Source organism: Micropterus dolomieu, linkage group LG22, assembly GCF_021292245.1.
Source record: "Micropterus dolomieu isolate WLL.071019.BEF.003 ecotype Adirondacks linkage group LG22, ASM2129224v1, whole genome shotgun sequence".
Classification (NCBI taxonomy): Eukaryota; Metazoa; Chordata; class Actinopteri; order Centrarchiformes; family Centrarchidae; genus Micropterus; species Micropterus dolomieu.
Genome location: NC_060171.1, coordinates 8,851,831 through 8,868,976, shown reverse-complemented (window position 1 = coordinate 8,868,976; position 17,146 = coordinate 8,851,831). Strand labels below are relative to the sequence as shown.

Sequence of the window (17,146 nt, the reverse complement as noted above, 5' to 3'; positions counted from 1 at the left end):
TGGGGGGGGGGGGGGGGATTTCAACCAGTATCTTATGATGTTTGGTTATTTTAATTTTTTTTTTTACATTTTGTCAGCTAGCAAACAGCTCTCTAATTAAGTGCCATTACTTTAAATTGGCAGTAATAAATATTTTTTTATTAACAATAGCTCACATTAGTACATTGTGAAAGGCGTCACTTATAGGGATGAAGCCACAGAGAATTATCACCCAACTCTGCTGTTCTCTTCAGCTCTACAGAGATTTTCAATTAATTTTTTTGTTTTTACAACCTGCAACTTTACTGTTTTTGGCTCATTCTCGCTTTTCTCAGACTGTCGTTTTTGGCCACAGCAGGCAGCTGTTGTCAGCAGAAAACCTCTAAAAACCCACTGTACACTGCCTTCCCAGTACCAATTGACAGACGGACACAGTTAGCGACTAGATGAACATAGAGGGACATTAATTCTCTAAAGAGCCAGATTTGCTGAGTTGGTGGAGACCAAAACTGAGAAAGATGAGTGACTATTGGACTTATATTCACCAGGTGGCCAGAAACAGACTCCACAGGTGATAATATGTCATGTTATGTTTCCGTTGCCAAAAAATCAGTTATAGCAGGTTTAGTAGACTTCACACTTAATTTTATAATGCAGGCTTTAAAAAACTTTAATGTATTTAAATCTCAATGTATAAGGGGGTCTAATTAATGCCACATTATCACCAGTAATCCATCATACTGTTAGTCATCGTTTTTAGCTCTGGGCTTCTTTGCTTATGGCTGCAGACAGATTTCACAAGAAACTAATGAGCATCTTTTTCCATCCTGAAACATGTGTAAGCTTTACCATCACACAGGTTGATGGCCAATTAATCATCTTCTTCCTGGTGAAGAGGAATAGAAAAGCAGAATCGGGTTTGGATAACAAATCAAACCTAGAACCCCTCTTAATTTCATTGAAGAACTGTTTATTTATTTATTTTTTTTTTTTTGTGGATGTCCCAGCACTCGACAACTAGACGTGACTGGCTTTACTGCAAAGTGCAATTAAGTCTGAGTATGTTGCCTTGTTATTATTTCAGCTTTGTGTCTTAAACTCCAGCTCAGCAGGATTCCATCTTCTTCGCCTCTCATGCTCTTGCGCTGACTTTATAAAAACTATGTGAGCATTGTTCGCTCTAACATGGAAGTTTTATTTTATGTTCTCGCATGTTGCCGTTTATATGCATCACTCCTCGATTTTTCTTGTTCTTTTTAGCTCAACCACTGCTGTTTTTCACTTTTTTTTTATCCTTTCAATCCACAAAGTGCCAAATCTTTTCCCAAGATAACTGTGGTTAACAAACAAGATGAACCAGCAAAACTGAGGAATAACTTGTGTAAAACCAATTGTTTTGGTTGCCTGCACAAATTACAGTTCACACATTTTATTTTGTACCTCCCTGTGTAAATACTGTACATTCTGTAAACACACATGAAGTGAGCAAGGCTCCAATCGTCCTTCAGACTATACAACAGTATATAAAAACACTATCATAGAGCTCTTCCCAGGCCATAAAATTGTCAAATATTCTGTGAGGCTGTAGATAGCACTTCCTCTGAGGATGTATCAAGTTTAAAGCCCAGTTTCGCTTCCTTCCTGTTTGACCCTTCGATTATAGGAGTACCAAGTTTGTGACCACATCTGTGTCTGTTTCAGGCTACAAGGCAGTTTCTGGAGGAAATCAACAAGTGGACCAGTCAGCATGGAGTGTCACCATTGTCCAGGGAATTGGCTGTCAAGTTCCTCATGGCTCGCAAGTTTGATGTTCTCCGAGCCATCGAGCTATTCCACAGCTACAGAGTAAGAAGAGACAAAAATCATTAGAACTAACTTGCAGCTGCTTGTGTGCACAACAGCAGAACAGTTGTGACGTATAGCACCCTCTGATAACCATGTTGGTAGAAGCTGAACAACTTGTCCATGTAGACACAAGGAGTTTGTGCACTCCACGTTAGCCTTGGATATTGCTACTAATATTTAATGTTATCAGAAAATTAATTGGCTAACACAGTGGGAAACTCACACTATTATCCCTTGAACTGCACACCAATTAACAAAATGTAGTCCAAGCAAATTTTCATAACATTAAGTTTTAGTCTATGTACAAGAACTTTTTCAGTGTGAATTTTCCAGATTTTATTTCATTTTTATGCCTCGGAAATACGTAAATGGGCCATCTTGGAGAATATTAAAAATATATAAATAATTAATACCAAGTCAGCATTAAAGGTTGGAGCTTTCATATAGACAATTCAGATTACCAAAGTAAAATCTGCTCCTTTTGAGAGCTGGGTATCATTTGAAACCTTACCATTTTGGAAACAATGCAATACCCAAGTTTAGGTACTAATTAAAGCAAAAGAGAAACAAAGAAATAGATGAATGTACCAAACTACTCAAGGTATCAGTGTCAACTTTAAATACTGGACACTTTTCAGTACCTGATATTACTGACACATTTTGGTTGTACTCTTCAAGTATTAAGGTTTGATACTCAGACGTGTCATACTAAAGATATGGATACCTTAGTCTCCTTATCTGAGACCTTTGTGACAGTGATGCTCATGGCATACACTATGGCTTCTGTCAACAGGTTTGACCAAAGCAGACCAAGGGAAGGCAGATTTCATTATTTGAAGAAATTGTTTTAGCTGACTCATCTCAAGTTATAAATCAGGTTGTTTTGGTGAAAACATAGTTTCTGTAACCTAAATTTAGAATCATATCTATCTCATCAGTCTAAACGCTTTCTGTTTCAACGTTATCGATGAAATCTACACCCACATTGGAAAAATCGGTTTTTGCACAGTGCACTGAATATCGGCCATTATTTCCACAGGACCAATTGTATTTTATTAGCTTGTTGTTTGGACTGGATTATGACACAGCTGCAAAGTCTGTAACAAATTGCATCTGTGGTTGCTTGCCTTTCTGACTATTTCAGATCAACAGAAATAACTGATGAAAATGTTACGAATGTAAAAATTAATGTTACATGCTACATACTCATTCACTGGTCCACAACTATCTGCACCAAAATCAAAAGTATTAAAATGCCTTTTCAAAACAAAGGATAGCAGTCAAACACCAAGATGTCGGTTTACCCAGAGAGACCCAGGTAGAAAGGTAGAGGTCACGTACACCATCTTCACCACACCCATAGCACAGTAACACAAGGCCTTTTTCATTGCATAAATGTCTTTGGAAGCCCTAGCCAAGCAAGAGATCACTTAAACCTAAGGCCAGACACACACCCAATCTCACACTGAATTACACAGAGGGGGGCTATTTCAAGAAGCAGCATGCAGGCTTATTATTTCCAGAGAGCTTAAAGCTTATCATGAAATAAGTGTTGGTCGGTCGGCTGGTACAGCCGAGTTGTGAGGTTAGAATAAATGAGGAACATGAAGTTTCACAGGGTAGCGTATTTTGGCCTGCTTGCAAAACAATATTAAACACAATGATATAGTTGAATATGTCAAATGAAAGAGTTGGTTTCTCTGTACATGCAGATTTTTTTTGGGGGGGGGGATCTTTTGGAGCTTTTTTATTTTTTGAAGCGTTGGAGGCAAACAACAGCTATGCATCTCCTTGAACATTTATTATCTTCTCCTTTTTGTTTCCTGTTTGTTTGCTATACCCTTAACCACCTCCCTGGGGAGGTCAGTTGAAAGGGGCCCATGTTTAAAACAGATATAGTAGTATATCTATAGCAACTAGCTGTATATAAGTACCTGCTATAGAGACATTGAGAGGGCGCCTATGTGCGATAGCTGAGAACAAGATGAGTGGAGTTTGAGGACTCACTGAGGGCAGAACATAATTGAACGTAGCAGAGAAAAGATGTCTGTTCCCTACATATCACTGAAATAGCTTTGATTATATTATTACCGTCAAACCGGAAAATGATCAAAATGAAACCTTGAGGGCATGGCCAGTGGATCAGACTGCAAGTCTCATTTACATTATGATTTTAAAATAATATCTAGATAATAACATAATCAAGACCTTCTCCTCCGAGCCACGTTATAACTAACAGGGAGAGAATGTCATTTTGTCCCCAAATGGTTTATGCTGCTATAAATGTAATTCTGGCCAAATTTGAACATGCAAAACAGGATTTATCTGCTCAGATCTGCTCCAGTTTATCCACTGCAGCAAACGGAAAGTTCCCAGACTTCTTGCACAGACTCTGACTTGAATAGCTTCAAGACATGGCAGGTTTTTACCCCCTACCTTTCAGTAAAGTCACTTAAATCACCAAGGTGGGTTCTTATTTCTGCAATGAATAGTTGGCCTGCATAAACACGACTCATTTATGAATGCCTTGAATGTGACTTTGAGAAGGATTAGTCTCCCCTGCCACGCTACAGTTCATTTAACTCGGTTTAATGCTGTGTCAGAACAAGGACAGAGGCTGTGTACAAGTCATTTGTCTTAATAAACTAAGGGAGAAAGTTTCCAATGAAGTGTTTGTTTTGTCACGGGGTGAGACGTACAAACAGGCCATGCTGGCATTCAAACTGAGGCGGTTGTCATAGCGCTTAAATAAACCAGTAAGTGCCACATTAAAAAAATGTTAATGTTGTTTCAGTGATGCCAATGCATTTGTACATGTATACATATTTACACAAAATCACATAACAAAAATTCACTACTCTCTTAATCCAGCACAATTTTAATATTCAACAGAACTGATTTTAAGCCAAAAAGCTGTTTAATAACATAATCATGTGTTTAGTTCCAAGAACATGGCATAACATGTAAACAGTGAGCAAAAGATCTTCAAATATACTTACTGTAGATGGTGTTATTAAACATAGGTTTGGCCATTCTTTATAGTTTAGTTTTTTTTTTTTTCATTAAATCTCAGGAAGAAAAAAATGTCATTCATCTCTTGCTGCCTACATTACTATTGATTATGCTACTATTGTTAATACAAAGTTCCATCTGTTAAAAGTCAGTCACTCTATGATTCTCCATATGGAGGTGGTTAAAAGCATACCAAACAGGAAGCAAACATTACAATACTGATATTACATTACTTTGAATATGACTGCCCTCCAGCAAAATATATCCATTGGTTTTGTAACTGCTTATATCTGTACATGTTAGTCTTTCTTTCACATTTGTCTCCCATTACCAATAACACGATTGATTAAAATAAATTACCTTGAAAGAACAAGGAATAAGAGAGCTGCAGTAACTGAAATCAATCAGTATATGCAGTTTCCATCAAGTCTTCTCGATCAAGTGAGAAAGCCTCTGTGAAAACCAAACCCTCTGTTAAAATCTGTGTCAAGTAAAATTATGGGGAAAGCTTGCAGAGAGGGATCCTCCTGGCAGGAAAGTCAGGCGGATAATCCTTTTGTTCACAGAAAGGAATTCACCTCAAAGTTGACAGGCTGTTAGAGTTACTCCACAGCCTGACTCACCTGCTGTGATCTCTTTTCTTCAGGAAACGCGTCTTAAAGAAGGAATCGTCAGACTTCAGCCTCAGGAAGAACCTCTGCGCTCAGAGTTGCTCAGTGGAAAGTTCACTGTGTTGGTAAGAGTCTCCTATAAATCTGTACATTTGGCATCCCTTAAATAGAAAGGTCCAGTCTGGTGTCACATTACAGAACAATTAAAGGATAAGGCAGTCAATATTCTATAATTTATTTACTATAAACAAATCAAATGGGGGGGGACAAAACCAACATTGAATAAATCCTTCTGACAAGTATTTGTCTGTATATCCAAAGCCTGATAAGCTTATTCCTCTGTCCTATAGACCAACATTGTTGTGCAAAAACTATTGAACACGTGTCCAATGAGACAAATTGTTGCACTGTGACATGATTTTAATTTTTCTTTCATTATTATTAAAATGGTTACTATAGTTAGTTTTTTTGTTGTTGATCCCACATGCACCGTCTTGGTGTGTATTAATGCGAAGCTGAAAATAGTCCCCAACAAACGCACCATTTACTCCTGTTTTGGAAATTACTTAGCCTTTTTTTAAACTGAAACGCTATACTTAATACCTGTTTTTTTTAAAGACTGACATCTTCAGTAGAAACCAATGGGCTTGGGTCAGAATGTCACAGGTACGGTGGGAAAGTCAGAAAGTATTGAGACCTTTTGGTATTTTCATGGACGTTGTTGACAAGAAAATCATAGAACAACAAGGTTATCCTTTTAACATCTCATCTTACATATTCAGCTGTTGCTTATGTTATTTGTTATTGTTTTGTTGTGAAATGCTGCTTCTGTGCTATTGGTTTCAGTGCAGTTCAGTCTTTTCTGATAAAATGATAAAGGATATAATTAAACATGCTTCAATTTTGTATTGGACATAATTGCTCAGGCTGTGACAAAGTTAACAAAAATGGTCTCTATTCCACATGTTATGTTGCTTAGGCTCTTCGTCCTCTTCACGATGTGTTACCTTTCAGACATTTAGGTTCTTCTTGACTTGGTCAAGGAAGCAGCTTAGTTTGAGAATCAATCAATACCGTACACTTAAAAGGGTCCCAACTTGCTAATTAGCAAGGCTTAGAGTACAAATTTCAAAAGCAAGCTCTCATAATGAGGAATTAAGGGTCCTTTTGGGGTGCAAGTTGTTGATTGACTGGTGTGGCCAGATATATTTAGCCCTTTGTCAGCCAAATCACAATCATCAAAGATTTCCCCCCTCCCGGCACACACGCACGCACGCACAAACACACTCCCACTATCCTGCATCTTCCCTCTTCCTTCCCCATTGACGTGTCACAGAGGCATTGATGCTGCACATCCTCTTGTCTGACGTCGGAGTTCTCCAGCCTTAGCAGTGGGCTTCATATCCTGTGTGTGGTATTTTTAGCCCCCATGCCCGAGAACACGGGCTTATTTGCTTACAAAGGACAGTACAGTAGTATGTCAGGTCAGCAGCTTCAGTGAAGAGCCTCTAGTTCTTTTGACACCAACAGCCTTAACACTGATCAGGTTTGACAAAAAAAAAATGTTTTGTGTCCCTCTCAGGAAGAAAACAAGAGCTGTAAGACCTGCAGCATCATTATAGACGAGAATTGTTCATACTGCTGAATTGTTTACAGCCCTTTTTGGCAGCATGCCAGTAACCAGCATATGAACTTAAGTGCCCCCCTGTGGTCATTTGTTCATCCTTCATTTTTGCAGATTCTCCATTTGGCTGACTTGTTGTCACACTGTAAACCAGACCCAGTTAACTCCTTCAAGTGGTTAAAAGCACCACATGAAAAACACATCAATCCACTGGCAACATTCGCATACATAGTCCATAATGAGAAATATAATGATAGTTATTGGAGATGTAGAAACACATACGAGATAAATTAAACTTTCAGAATACAAAGAAAACGATTTCCTCTTTTTAGTCTAAATTTGGAGTCTAAGAGCTCAGGTTTAACTTCGTCTTGCTCTAGAGAACATTTAGGCATGCATAGAAGGGAATTAATCCAGTGCTGATATTGTCAACAGTTCTGTACAGGGGGATTAAGTTGGTAGTGAAAAGGGAGTGAACTCATCTCACTAGGTTGAATTTTGATATAACCTGTTAGTTCTGTCTTTTCCAGAGTGTACGGGACCCTTCAGGGGCTTCCATTGCCTTGTACACAGCCAAACTTCATCACCCAAACAAGACAGGTAACCATGTGGTGCTTCAGGCCCTCTTCTACCTCCTGGATCGGGCAGTGGAAAGGTGAGAGCTGTGGTTTTAGTTAGATAACCTGAAAATAAAATGTTTATTTGAAGTCATCAGTAAAATTTTGTTTGATCAATACTAGACATTTATTGTTCCCTAGAATAGGGCTGGGCAATAGAACAATAATGATAATTATTGCAATATAATTTTCCTCAAACTATATAGCAAAGGTTCAATATATTGTCAATAGATGTTTCATTTAAAAGGGACTGAAAAGATTTACTAATCATAGTTGTTGAAAAAAAGATTTGATCATAATGGTTTTGAATATTCTACCTCAGATTTGTGAAGTGTTACACCCTTTGGCATCAAGTGTTTGTTCTGGCCATAAAGAAACGTTTAACCACACAATTAATTAACCATCAGATTTCTTCTACTTTTCACTCAGGAGCAAAAATCAGCATTTAAATTTGAAAGAAATAATGACTTGAAATTTATTGTGATAATTATCGATATTGAATGGTATGAAATGTTTATATCATAATAATTTTGGCCATTTTGCCCAGCCTTACCCTAGAATAATATATCCTGCTTTAGCGTTGGAATCTGATGCAGCATTTCACTTATCAACCACATAACATCACCCATTTTGATTTCCAAAATGGCGGGGGGGTGCACTTGTCCTACGTGAGTTTGCTGTTACCTGACCTTTTAGTTAAGATATCCAAAACATTAACTTAGAAGTCTTAACTTCTGTTTGCCCACAGCTTTGAGACCCAGAGAAACGGCCTGGTGTTCATCTACGACATGGCAGGCTCCAACTACACAAACTTTGAGCTGGACCTCAGCAAGAAGATCCTCAACCTGCTCAAGGTTGGATTGCCTGCCATTGTTTAAAAATGATTCACTCGTTTCCAGAGCTAGGTTAATACATAACTTTGGGTTATGTTCTTCATCCTGTGAAGAAGCGGATTGATTAAAACAGAGTTGGTGTCTTCAAGGACTTTAGTGGCTGTCCAAAGGGCAAAATGAATGACTCACCAAATGTGTTGACAAGCATAAGAATTATTTAATCCATACACCATATGTAATACTCAGAGTGGTGCTTATTTTGGAAGGTACCTTCAAGTACGCCTACATCTACAAAGTCATTTGTGATTTAAGGGTCTAGTAGTATGTCATGAGGAGACAATAACACAGACACTTATGAGCCCAAATCTGCACCAATGGCATATTTTGTGCCCACACATTGATCTAAAAATTGACTGTAGTAGTTGAGTTGTGCTCATCAAATTCAAAAATAGAGTTCCTCTATATAAAGTGAAGATAGTGTAATGTATGTTTGGATTGTCTTGAAGATATGCCTGTCTTTAAGAAATAATTAACTGAAAGAGGGTGAGCTACTGAGAGTGCACTGTTCAGGTCTTGTTATAAGGATGAACTACCTTTCCTGCTTCATTACAAACCCAAAAAACTAGCACATGACTGTCTAAATCATGACTTTTAAAGAAGAATTAAATATATTCTGTAGAATTTGTGATATAAAGTGTAGTTTTTTATAAGTTGTGCTGTCCTCTCTCCACTAGGGGGCGTTCCCTGCCAGGCTGAAGAAGGTGTTGATTGTCGGGGCCCCTGTTTGGTTTCGAGTGCCCTACAATCTGCTCAGCCTGCTTCTCAAGGAGAAACTTAGGGAGAGGGTAAATGGGAGGGGCTTGTTGATAATTTTCTTATACATGTGCCACGTGTACTACTAATTTATTAAGAGTTTTGAAAATTTCTGTTTATCTGGAGTGGCATACAAGGCACTTCAGTGTCATTGATTGTTGCAAGTGATAATTTGATTAGGGGGTTCTGTCTGACCACCAATCCACCCTGCTGCCTCATATCTCTGGGATGTTAATGCTTGAATTACTGGAGTCTATCCCCCTACCACATTACTGTCCCTGAAAAATTTTATTAGTATGGATTTTCTTAGAGACTGAGTTGCCTGATGTAAATTTTCTTCATGCAATCAAGAATAAACAAACAAATACAGTTTGACATAAAAAAAACTGTACTGTCAGTCACTATAGCCCTCCACCTAAGGATACCAGAGTTGACTAACTTTTACTACGTAAACCTTTGATATTTGATTTGTTCAGCAGAAGCTGAATTTTGGGGTCATGTTGATCCATTTTCTTCTTCAAACTCCAGGTACAGATGGTGAAAATGGCCGAGCTGCGCCAACACCTCCCCAGAGACTGTCTCCCCCAGCACCTCGGCGGTTTGCTGCCTCTGGAGGCATACAGCTGGAACCAGCAGCTACTGGCGGGCCAGAACGGTCGTGTAGACCCAGTGGACGAGCTGGTGGGCATTCCCGTAGAAGATGCTTCTATTCACGTTGCCGGACCCGAGTCCATGCGCCCGCAGGAGCTGCTGACCCACCTCGGCAGGCTTCAGCGCTCCGGCATCCATCAAGAGTATGAGGAGCTCCGCAAAGAACCGCCACCTGGAACCTTCCACTGTGCACAGTGCGTTTACAGCAGCAGACATGTGTATCTGCTAAAGACTTCAGGGCTAACAATTGGAGCTCTGGATTTTCAAACACAAGCATGGTGTTATTACTGAAAACAACAAATTATTACTAATTCCCTTACTTTTTGTAAAAGCAATGAATTTGGGAATGATTAGAGTTACAACCTAAAACAGATGTCATAGTTTAGGCTACTCAAATGTGAGCATTTAATATCTGTGTTGGTCATTTATATAAATTGAATATATTTGGATTTTTCATTGTTGACCTTAAAACAAACTATTTGAATGTGCTCCTCTGGGAAATTATAAATATCAGAAATTATTCAAATCTGGGACATCAGATTTACAAATTGTAGATTAGCAATGTTAAGTCATGGTTGAAACTGGCTACAACAGTAAGTTTCAGTGCTAATTTTTGGTATTTGTCCACAGATTAGCCTACAATCAGGAAAGGAATCGCTATGGAGACGTGCTGTGCCTTGATCAAACAAGAGTTCGTTTGAAAGCCAGAAGGAACGAGGTTAGTACTTTTTCTAAATCTGCATATTACTGGTGTCATTCATACCAAAAGAAAAAGACTGCTAGTTCCACTCATGGTCACACTCAGATGCTAAGAAATATGCAAGGCATTAACATTTTGAAAGGCTGCCACACTGCCAGTATTCTTATTCACAAGCTAACTGGTTTTTGTCCAGCCTGAGAGAGCGTAACCAAAGTATTTCCATTTTGTTGGATTGCTCCTCAAAAATAATTGAATATTCCATCAGCCCCATGAAAACAACTGAGTTTTACATCTAGTTCACCTTTCAGTGTTTTCTTGAACTGACACAATATGCTTCAGATCAAACAAGGGTTACTTTCATTTTTGTAACACAGCTGTGTTGTTCCCACAGAGATCAGACTACATCAATGCGAGTTTCATGGACGGCTACAAACAAAGGAATGCATACATTGGTACTCAAGGTATGTCAACTGTCATATTTTAGTTAATGCTATCTGTATTGCTAAAGTCTTTAAAGGGATACTTCAATATTTATTTGTGTTTATGGATGGTTACATGGATATTTTTGTCAAGAAAGTCAGTAGTTTTGTAGCCTGGGAACCTGACAAATCTGCAAGCTCATGTTTTATTTGCTCTAGCAGATGCGTCTGGTCCTCCCTCCATTCAGACAGATGTGCAGCCGACCTGGCCTGTGTCTGGCCAATCGCAACAGTTTATCTAACACATAAGAGCAGCGAATCTGGGTACTTTGCCCTTGTGTTATGCCCCCACCCCTTTTTGGATGAAAGCAAGCCCCCTCCAAGCAGCCAATGTTTGCTCTCATATCGGGGGGTTGTTTTTGCCTTTTAAAGTTACTGAAATCAATTTGAATTGGTCTGGTGATGCAAGGCTAGTAAATTTGCAATGGAAAAAGTCGAATTTATCCAATTTAATTTGCCAGTTGGGTGTGGTCTTTATGCTCTAACCCACAACCCTACAAACCTTTCTATCTTAACATTGAAAACTGACGTTCAACGAAGGGGTAGCACAGAAAATGGTCAATAGCAATGGACCAAGCACAGACCCCTGTGGTACACCAATCTTAACTGAAGAGCATTCAGAGATGACTATTCGTGAAACATATCCGAACATAAACCATGTGGGGCCATAAATGGTGGTGGGGAAAAATTTAAATTGTTTTGTAATATTGTTTAGGATAGCAGCATTCAGCTTAGTATTTATGCAATTATCATTTTAATTATCATTCCCTTGAGAGCAGATGGCTTAATGTATTAAGAGGGGCAGGTACTGGATGTGCATACAACAATACATACTGAGGTCAAGCTTGTGAATTAAGAATCATTAGCAATAAATTTGCTAAGAATAGGGAAGGTTCAAGTTTTTTGGGTTTTTTTACTGCTATTCTATAAAGTAATGGTTGTCTTTATTTGTATTTGGTACGAGTGTAGCTCTTTAGGCTGCTATTCTAAACAATCAAAATGATGTGCTCCATTATACTGATCACTGACTGAGCTGAAGTAATTTTAATGTGCTTTGAATCTCCTGTTTTACTGTATAGGACCACTGGAAAAGACCTATGGTGATTTCTGGAGAATGGTTTGGGAACAAAACGTGCTTGTTATTGTCATGACAACCAGGTAATTTGACTTGATTTTGGGTTTTTTTAAATTCTAAAAAAATTCATACTTGTTTGTTGGGTCAAAAGGTAAGGTTAAGGTTGGTCAGAATTAAAACTGTGACTTAAATGTATGTATGTGTGTCCTGTCTCTGTGCTGTAGGACAGATGAGGGCAGTCGGAGGAAGTGTGGACAGTATTGGCCTCTGGAGGAAGGGGGACAGGAGGTCTATGGCCACATGGCAGTGGTTAACCAAAGGGTTGACAACCACACCCACTACAACCACACCACCCTCGAACTGCACAACACTGAGGTACAGCCATGGACCACTGCAAGAATATGTTTTGCCACAGGATTGTGCATACCAGGGAGGTTTTTCATGTAGAAACAAAATTCAGTTTGTCAACAAACATCTTGGGGAAAATAAAAAAAGCACACAAGGTACATACAAATGGAGTCAAAGATATTTTTCAGTGGAAGTTCTGGCCAACAAATTGCTATAGTGAGATCCATTTTCCACTCTTTATCCAGGCCACATGGAAGCAGGATAAGCAATGTAGCCGTCCTTTTTTCCCTGAACCCTGCTGGAACTATTTCTTGGTCAGGCATAGTGACTTCTTGGTGTTGTCGTCACCATCAGGTTGTCAGGAAACCAGCAAAGACTCCAGGAACTCACTGCTCCTGGCCAAGAAATGGTTCCAGCACATAACACACCGTAAAACAGTCCAGTCTTTACTTTATGCCAAGCTAAGCTAAACTCCTTCTGGCTCCAGCTTTATATATAGGGTACAGACATGAAAGTGGTATTGATTTTCTCATTTAACTCTTTTGCCGAGAGAAATATCGAACCCTGCCTTTTAATGGTGCGATCAAGCCATATTTTAAGGACCGAATGCAATTTTCAAAGTTACAGGAAATGCACAACAATCATGTAACTAAAAAAAGTTTTTATCCATTCAGACATGTGAACAGAGACAAGTGAGTCATTTCCAGTACCTCAGCTGGCCTGACTACGGCGTTCCCACCTCAGCAGTGACTCTCATTGACTTCCTGGGAGCTGTGAAGAGACAACAGAGGAAAATGGTGAAGGCTTTGGGACTTCAGTGGACAGGCCACCCACTGGGACCCCCAATGGTGGTCCACTGCAGTGCAGGGATTGGGAGAACAGGTGAGATCCTGAGATTGTATTTTCCCTAAAGCTAGACATGTGGTTGTTGGCATTTATCATTTTGTCTTAATCAGATTTCAGGGACTGACACCCAGTTTTTAAAATATATTATGAGCTTCAAGGCTCATGTAATATAGTTAAGTGGAGTGGATGAGATCATAAAGCTTTAGACCAATTTGAACACACAGCCTTAATTTGCCTAACATTTTTTTAAAGACGTTAACAATTAACAACAACAACAACACTATTAACAAACCCTGTTGTTGGCAGGTACCTTCTGTGCCCTGGACATCTGCCTGTCCCAGCTACAGGATGTAGGCTCACTAAATGTATATCAGACGGTGCGACGCATGAGAACACAGAGGGCCTTCAGCATTCAAACCCCGGACCAGTACTACTTCTGCTACAATGCCATTTTGGAGCATGCCCAAAGGCAGGGCCTGCTCCCAGCCAATCAGTGAGCTTCAGCCCTGACTTCCCAAACCAATCCATAAACCCTGAGATTTCTGCAGTCAATCTGTTAACCCCCAGCTGTGTTGTGTGACCAATTAGTGAGGCCAGGAAAATTAACTTCCTCACAGAAGCTGTCTTTTGAAACTAGGCCATTCTTCATTGGCAAGCCAGACCGAGACAAGACAAGTGTTGACATTATGATGTTTCAATGTGATAACATTCTCGCTTTCAACAATGTGACATTTTCTTTTAGCTTGACATATCTCAGAAAATATGTGGTGGCGTGAACAAACTGCTCTTATGTTGTGCAGTTTTGTGGTCTGTGGTTAGGCACATTGGGTGAAGTGATAATGAAGAGTTCATTAACCTTTTGTTTATTTATGTGCAACTTTAAACCGATGTTTTAGGGGACCCAGGAGTAGTTCACCCCAAAATAAAAATTCACTCATTATCCAGTCATGTCGTATCAGTTAAAACTCCACTAAAGTTTTGTTGTAGCCAAATGAATGCCCCATAGGCATAATTACTGTACATGGACAATATCTTGGTCAGATGCATGAAGTAACCATTGTAGTTCCATGCCAAGCGCTTTTATGCTTTTTATGTATAAATTGTATTTATTGGTGTTTCAAGTGAGATTGGTGAGACATAGGTAACTGACACAGTTTTCATTTTGGGGTGAAATGATCTTTTAACTAAGTACATTACTTTCATTCCAAACAGGGAGCATGAGCTCCACTGTCATGCAACAATAAAAGGTTTTAGTTAGGTCACTTTACACCTCCTGTGCCCAGGATAAATTGTGTTCACTGTAGTGCATTTTTAGCACATGGCATATGTCACGTAGATGGTACGAGCTAGTTCTGCATTGTCTCAGGAGAGTCATACTGAACACAGGAGGTGAAACTGCCCAACCTATTGCCAAAAAACTATTTAGTCAAAAAGTGTTTTGACAAGAAGTTGTTGTATTCCTTTGAGGTTGCATGATGGATTCTCCGCTGCCTCAGTAAATATATATATATATAAAGAGGGGTAAAGCACATCCAAAATGATCAGGCTATAAACTCAAAATGGCCCTTACATCCCTTTGGTCATCACTCATTAAATTGCTGTTCATGTGAATTCCTCCTAAGTTGTGTTATTTTGTTTTTTCTATTTTTCCAAATGTATCCACTGAAACCCAGACCTTCCACTTCACCTAAACATTGAGATTGCCTGACTCGCAGTACAGACAGTGACCTGTGTCTGTCAAGCCTTTGCTCACTAGCAGTGCCATCATGCTTTGGTGATTGTGGGAATGTATTGCTAAGCGCCTACACACATGCGCGTACACACACATTTTAGAGCAGTCTGCAGTGGCTATGCCATTAAAGTATACATTCGTGGAAGTCATCAGTTAAGACCTCATGAGTAGTGCAATACTTTCTTTCCTTTTTTTTACACAAATCATGTCTTAGCACTTTTAAATAACTATTCCCAATGTGCTCTGAGATAAGTCATCATGACAATAGAATGGGATGACTAATAAAATTACTCAATAGTAATTCTGTGGGTCTACATGTGATGCTGTGATAACTTGATTGTTATTGTTAAATTTAGTAATGCTTAAATATAAAACATTTAGTGACATTTTGGACTAACTGTAAACATCTAAATAGAGCTTTATTGGGACAAATCAAGAGGATTTTACAGAGAAACCAGAAATAAATGACAGAATTGCTGAAATAGCATGCACAAATCTGTCTCTACCCTACCTTGAGAATCTGAAATTTAGGTTGAAGTATATTTCATTATTATTGTGTTACTTTTAAGTTCTACAGACTGTGGTTGTAATGAGTGATTTCATCTGGTCCCAGTATCTTGCCATTATTATAGAGTACATGTACAAAAACTGAGTGTCTGTGTCATACGTTGCATTATGTTGTTGCCAGGTGAAAAAAAATGTGTTCTTTGCTACAGAATTCATATTGAATTTGCTTGTAGTGAAGCATTTTTAAGTCTGCCATCCTCATGCACTCTGATTTTAAAATTATTTTACCTTTTAATGATGGACGCAAAATGTGCCCTATTTTATTTTTCTATTGTATTCAACTGTTTTCATACGATTACCCAGGATATACAGTTATCTACATTAATTTTATATTTGTTCTATTATAACCTATTACTTTATCATTCGTATGACTATTGAATCAAGCTATACTGTATTAAATACAAACTATGTCAACATATGTTTGTAAAGGTGTGTGTTTGTGGGCATGCTAATCTGATTTAGTAGAACTGCTCTGCAGTTTAATTGGGAAGGTAATGTTTCTCATTTTCCAATCAAGAATCGTTTGCCAAATTGAAAATACCATGATCAATCATAGTTTGACTGCTTTGTATAAATGTATACTACTGTATACATTTATTTAGACTTTTCTAATGCAAGTCATAAAAAAAGGTGTATAAACTTGTAAAGAAAAGAGAATATAAAGAAAACATGCACATATATGGAGAGATAAGAAGTTGAGTTCAATTTAATGTCTCAAACAAAATCAAAAGGGTCCAAGATGTCTCATTTTCAGTTGCTGCTGGTAGTGGTTTTCAGCAAAAAAAGCTCTAATTAACCCACCTGCCCAGCACCAAACGGCAGGCAAAGCTACCTATAAGCTTGGGAACATAGTGGAACATATAGTCGCTAGGAGCTGTGTATTTCCAAAGAGTCAAAAGGAGTGAATTGGATTTTTGTTGAGTGTTTAGAAAAACAACTTCAAATGAGTGCTAATATTCCTAATCTATGCAGGTTGTGTTTAGTTATCAGCTTGTTCCTCTGCTCTCAAGCAGCCCAAACAATCAGTGCATATTTAAAAAATCAGATCAGTGGGGGTCTAGATATACATCCACACTATCAGTAAAACAAAATATTGATAATTTTTTTTTATTTCACTACAGCCACTCATCTGTATCTACGTCCATCACAATTCATTTAAAAATCAAAGATCCTTAAGTTAAAAAAAACAAATATGGACCGTTATATTGTCAGATTCTTTAATGCTCAAATTTGTCTCTTGGTCTCAGTAATCTATATATGCCAGGCTCTGTGTAGTGTAGACGAGACAATGGCTTTCAAGCTTTCTACACATCTTAAACTGAATCTAACCTAAACCAAATTTAGCTCTCATTACAAGTCTTGATACTGATTACCAGTCATTTCAGATGACATCTGAAGGTCCAAAACATCACTT

The 17,146-nt window shown here is 38.5% G+C and overlaps 1 protein-coding gene across 1 annotated transcript in view; it reads left to right on the top strand.

Moving 5' to 3' along the window:
• The window catches only part of ptpn9a (protein tyrosine phosphatase non-receptor type 9a), a 21,126-nt gene extending 6,082 nt beyond the window's left edge, over positions 1 to 15,044 (top strand). Inside the window, exons 2-13 of the mRNA XM_046038603.1 lie at positions 1,681 to 1,824; positions 5,483 to 5,572; positions 7,602 to 7,726; positions 8,437 to 8,542; positions 9,256 to 9,366; positions 9,863 to 10,179; positions 10,616 to 10,703; positions 11,077 to 11,146; positions 12,244 to 12,322; positions 12,464 to 12,614; positions 13,262 to 13,469; positions 13,740 to 15,044. Coding sequence (XP_045894559.1) covers positions 1,681 to 1,824; positions 5,483 to 5,572; positions 7,602 to 7,726; positions 8,437 to 8,542; positions 9,256 to 9,366; positions 9,863 to 10,179; positions 10,616 to 10,703; positions 11,077 to 11,146; positions 12,244 to 12,322; positions 12,464 to 12,614; positions 13,262 to 13,469; positions 13,740 to 13,930 — 1,680 coding nt within the window. The 3' untranslated portion in view covers positions 13,931 to 15,044. The remainder of the gene's footprint in view (positions 1 to 1,680; positions 1,825 to 5,482; positions 5,573 to 7,601; positions 7,727 to 8,436; positions 8,543 to 9,255; positions 9,367 to 9,862; positions 10,180 to 10,615; positions 10,704 to 11,076; positions 11,147 to 12,243; positions 12,323 to 12,463; positions 12,615 to 13,261; positions 13,470 to 13,739) is intronic.
• Positions 15,045 to 17,146: the final 2,102 nt, after the last annotated feature.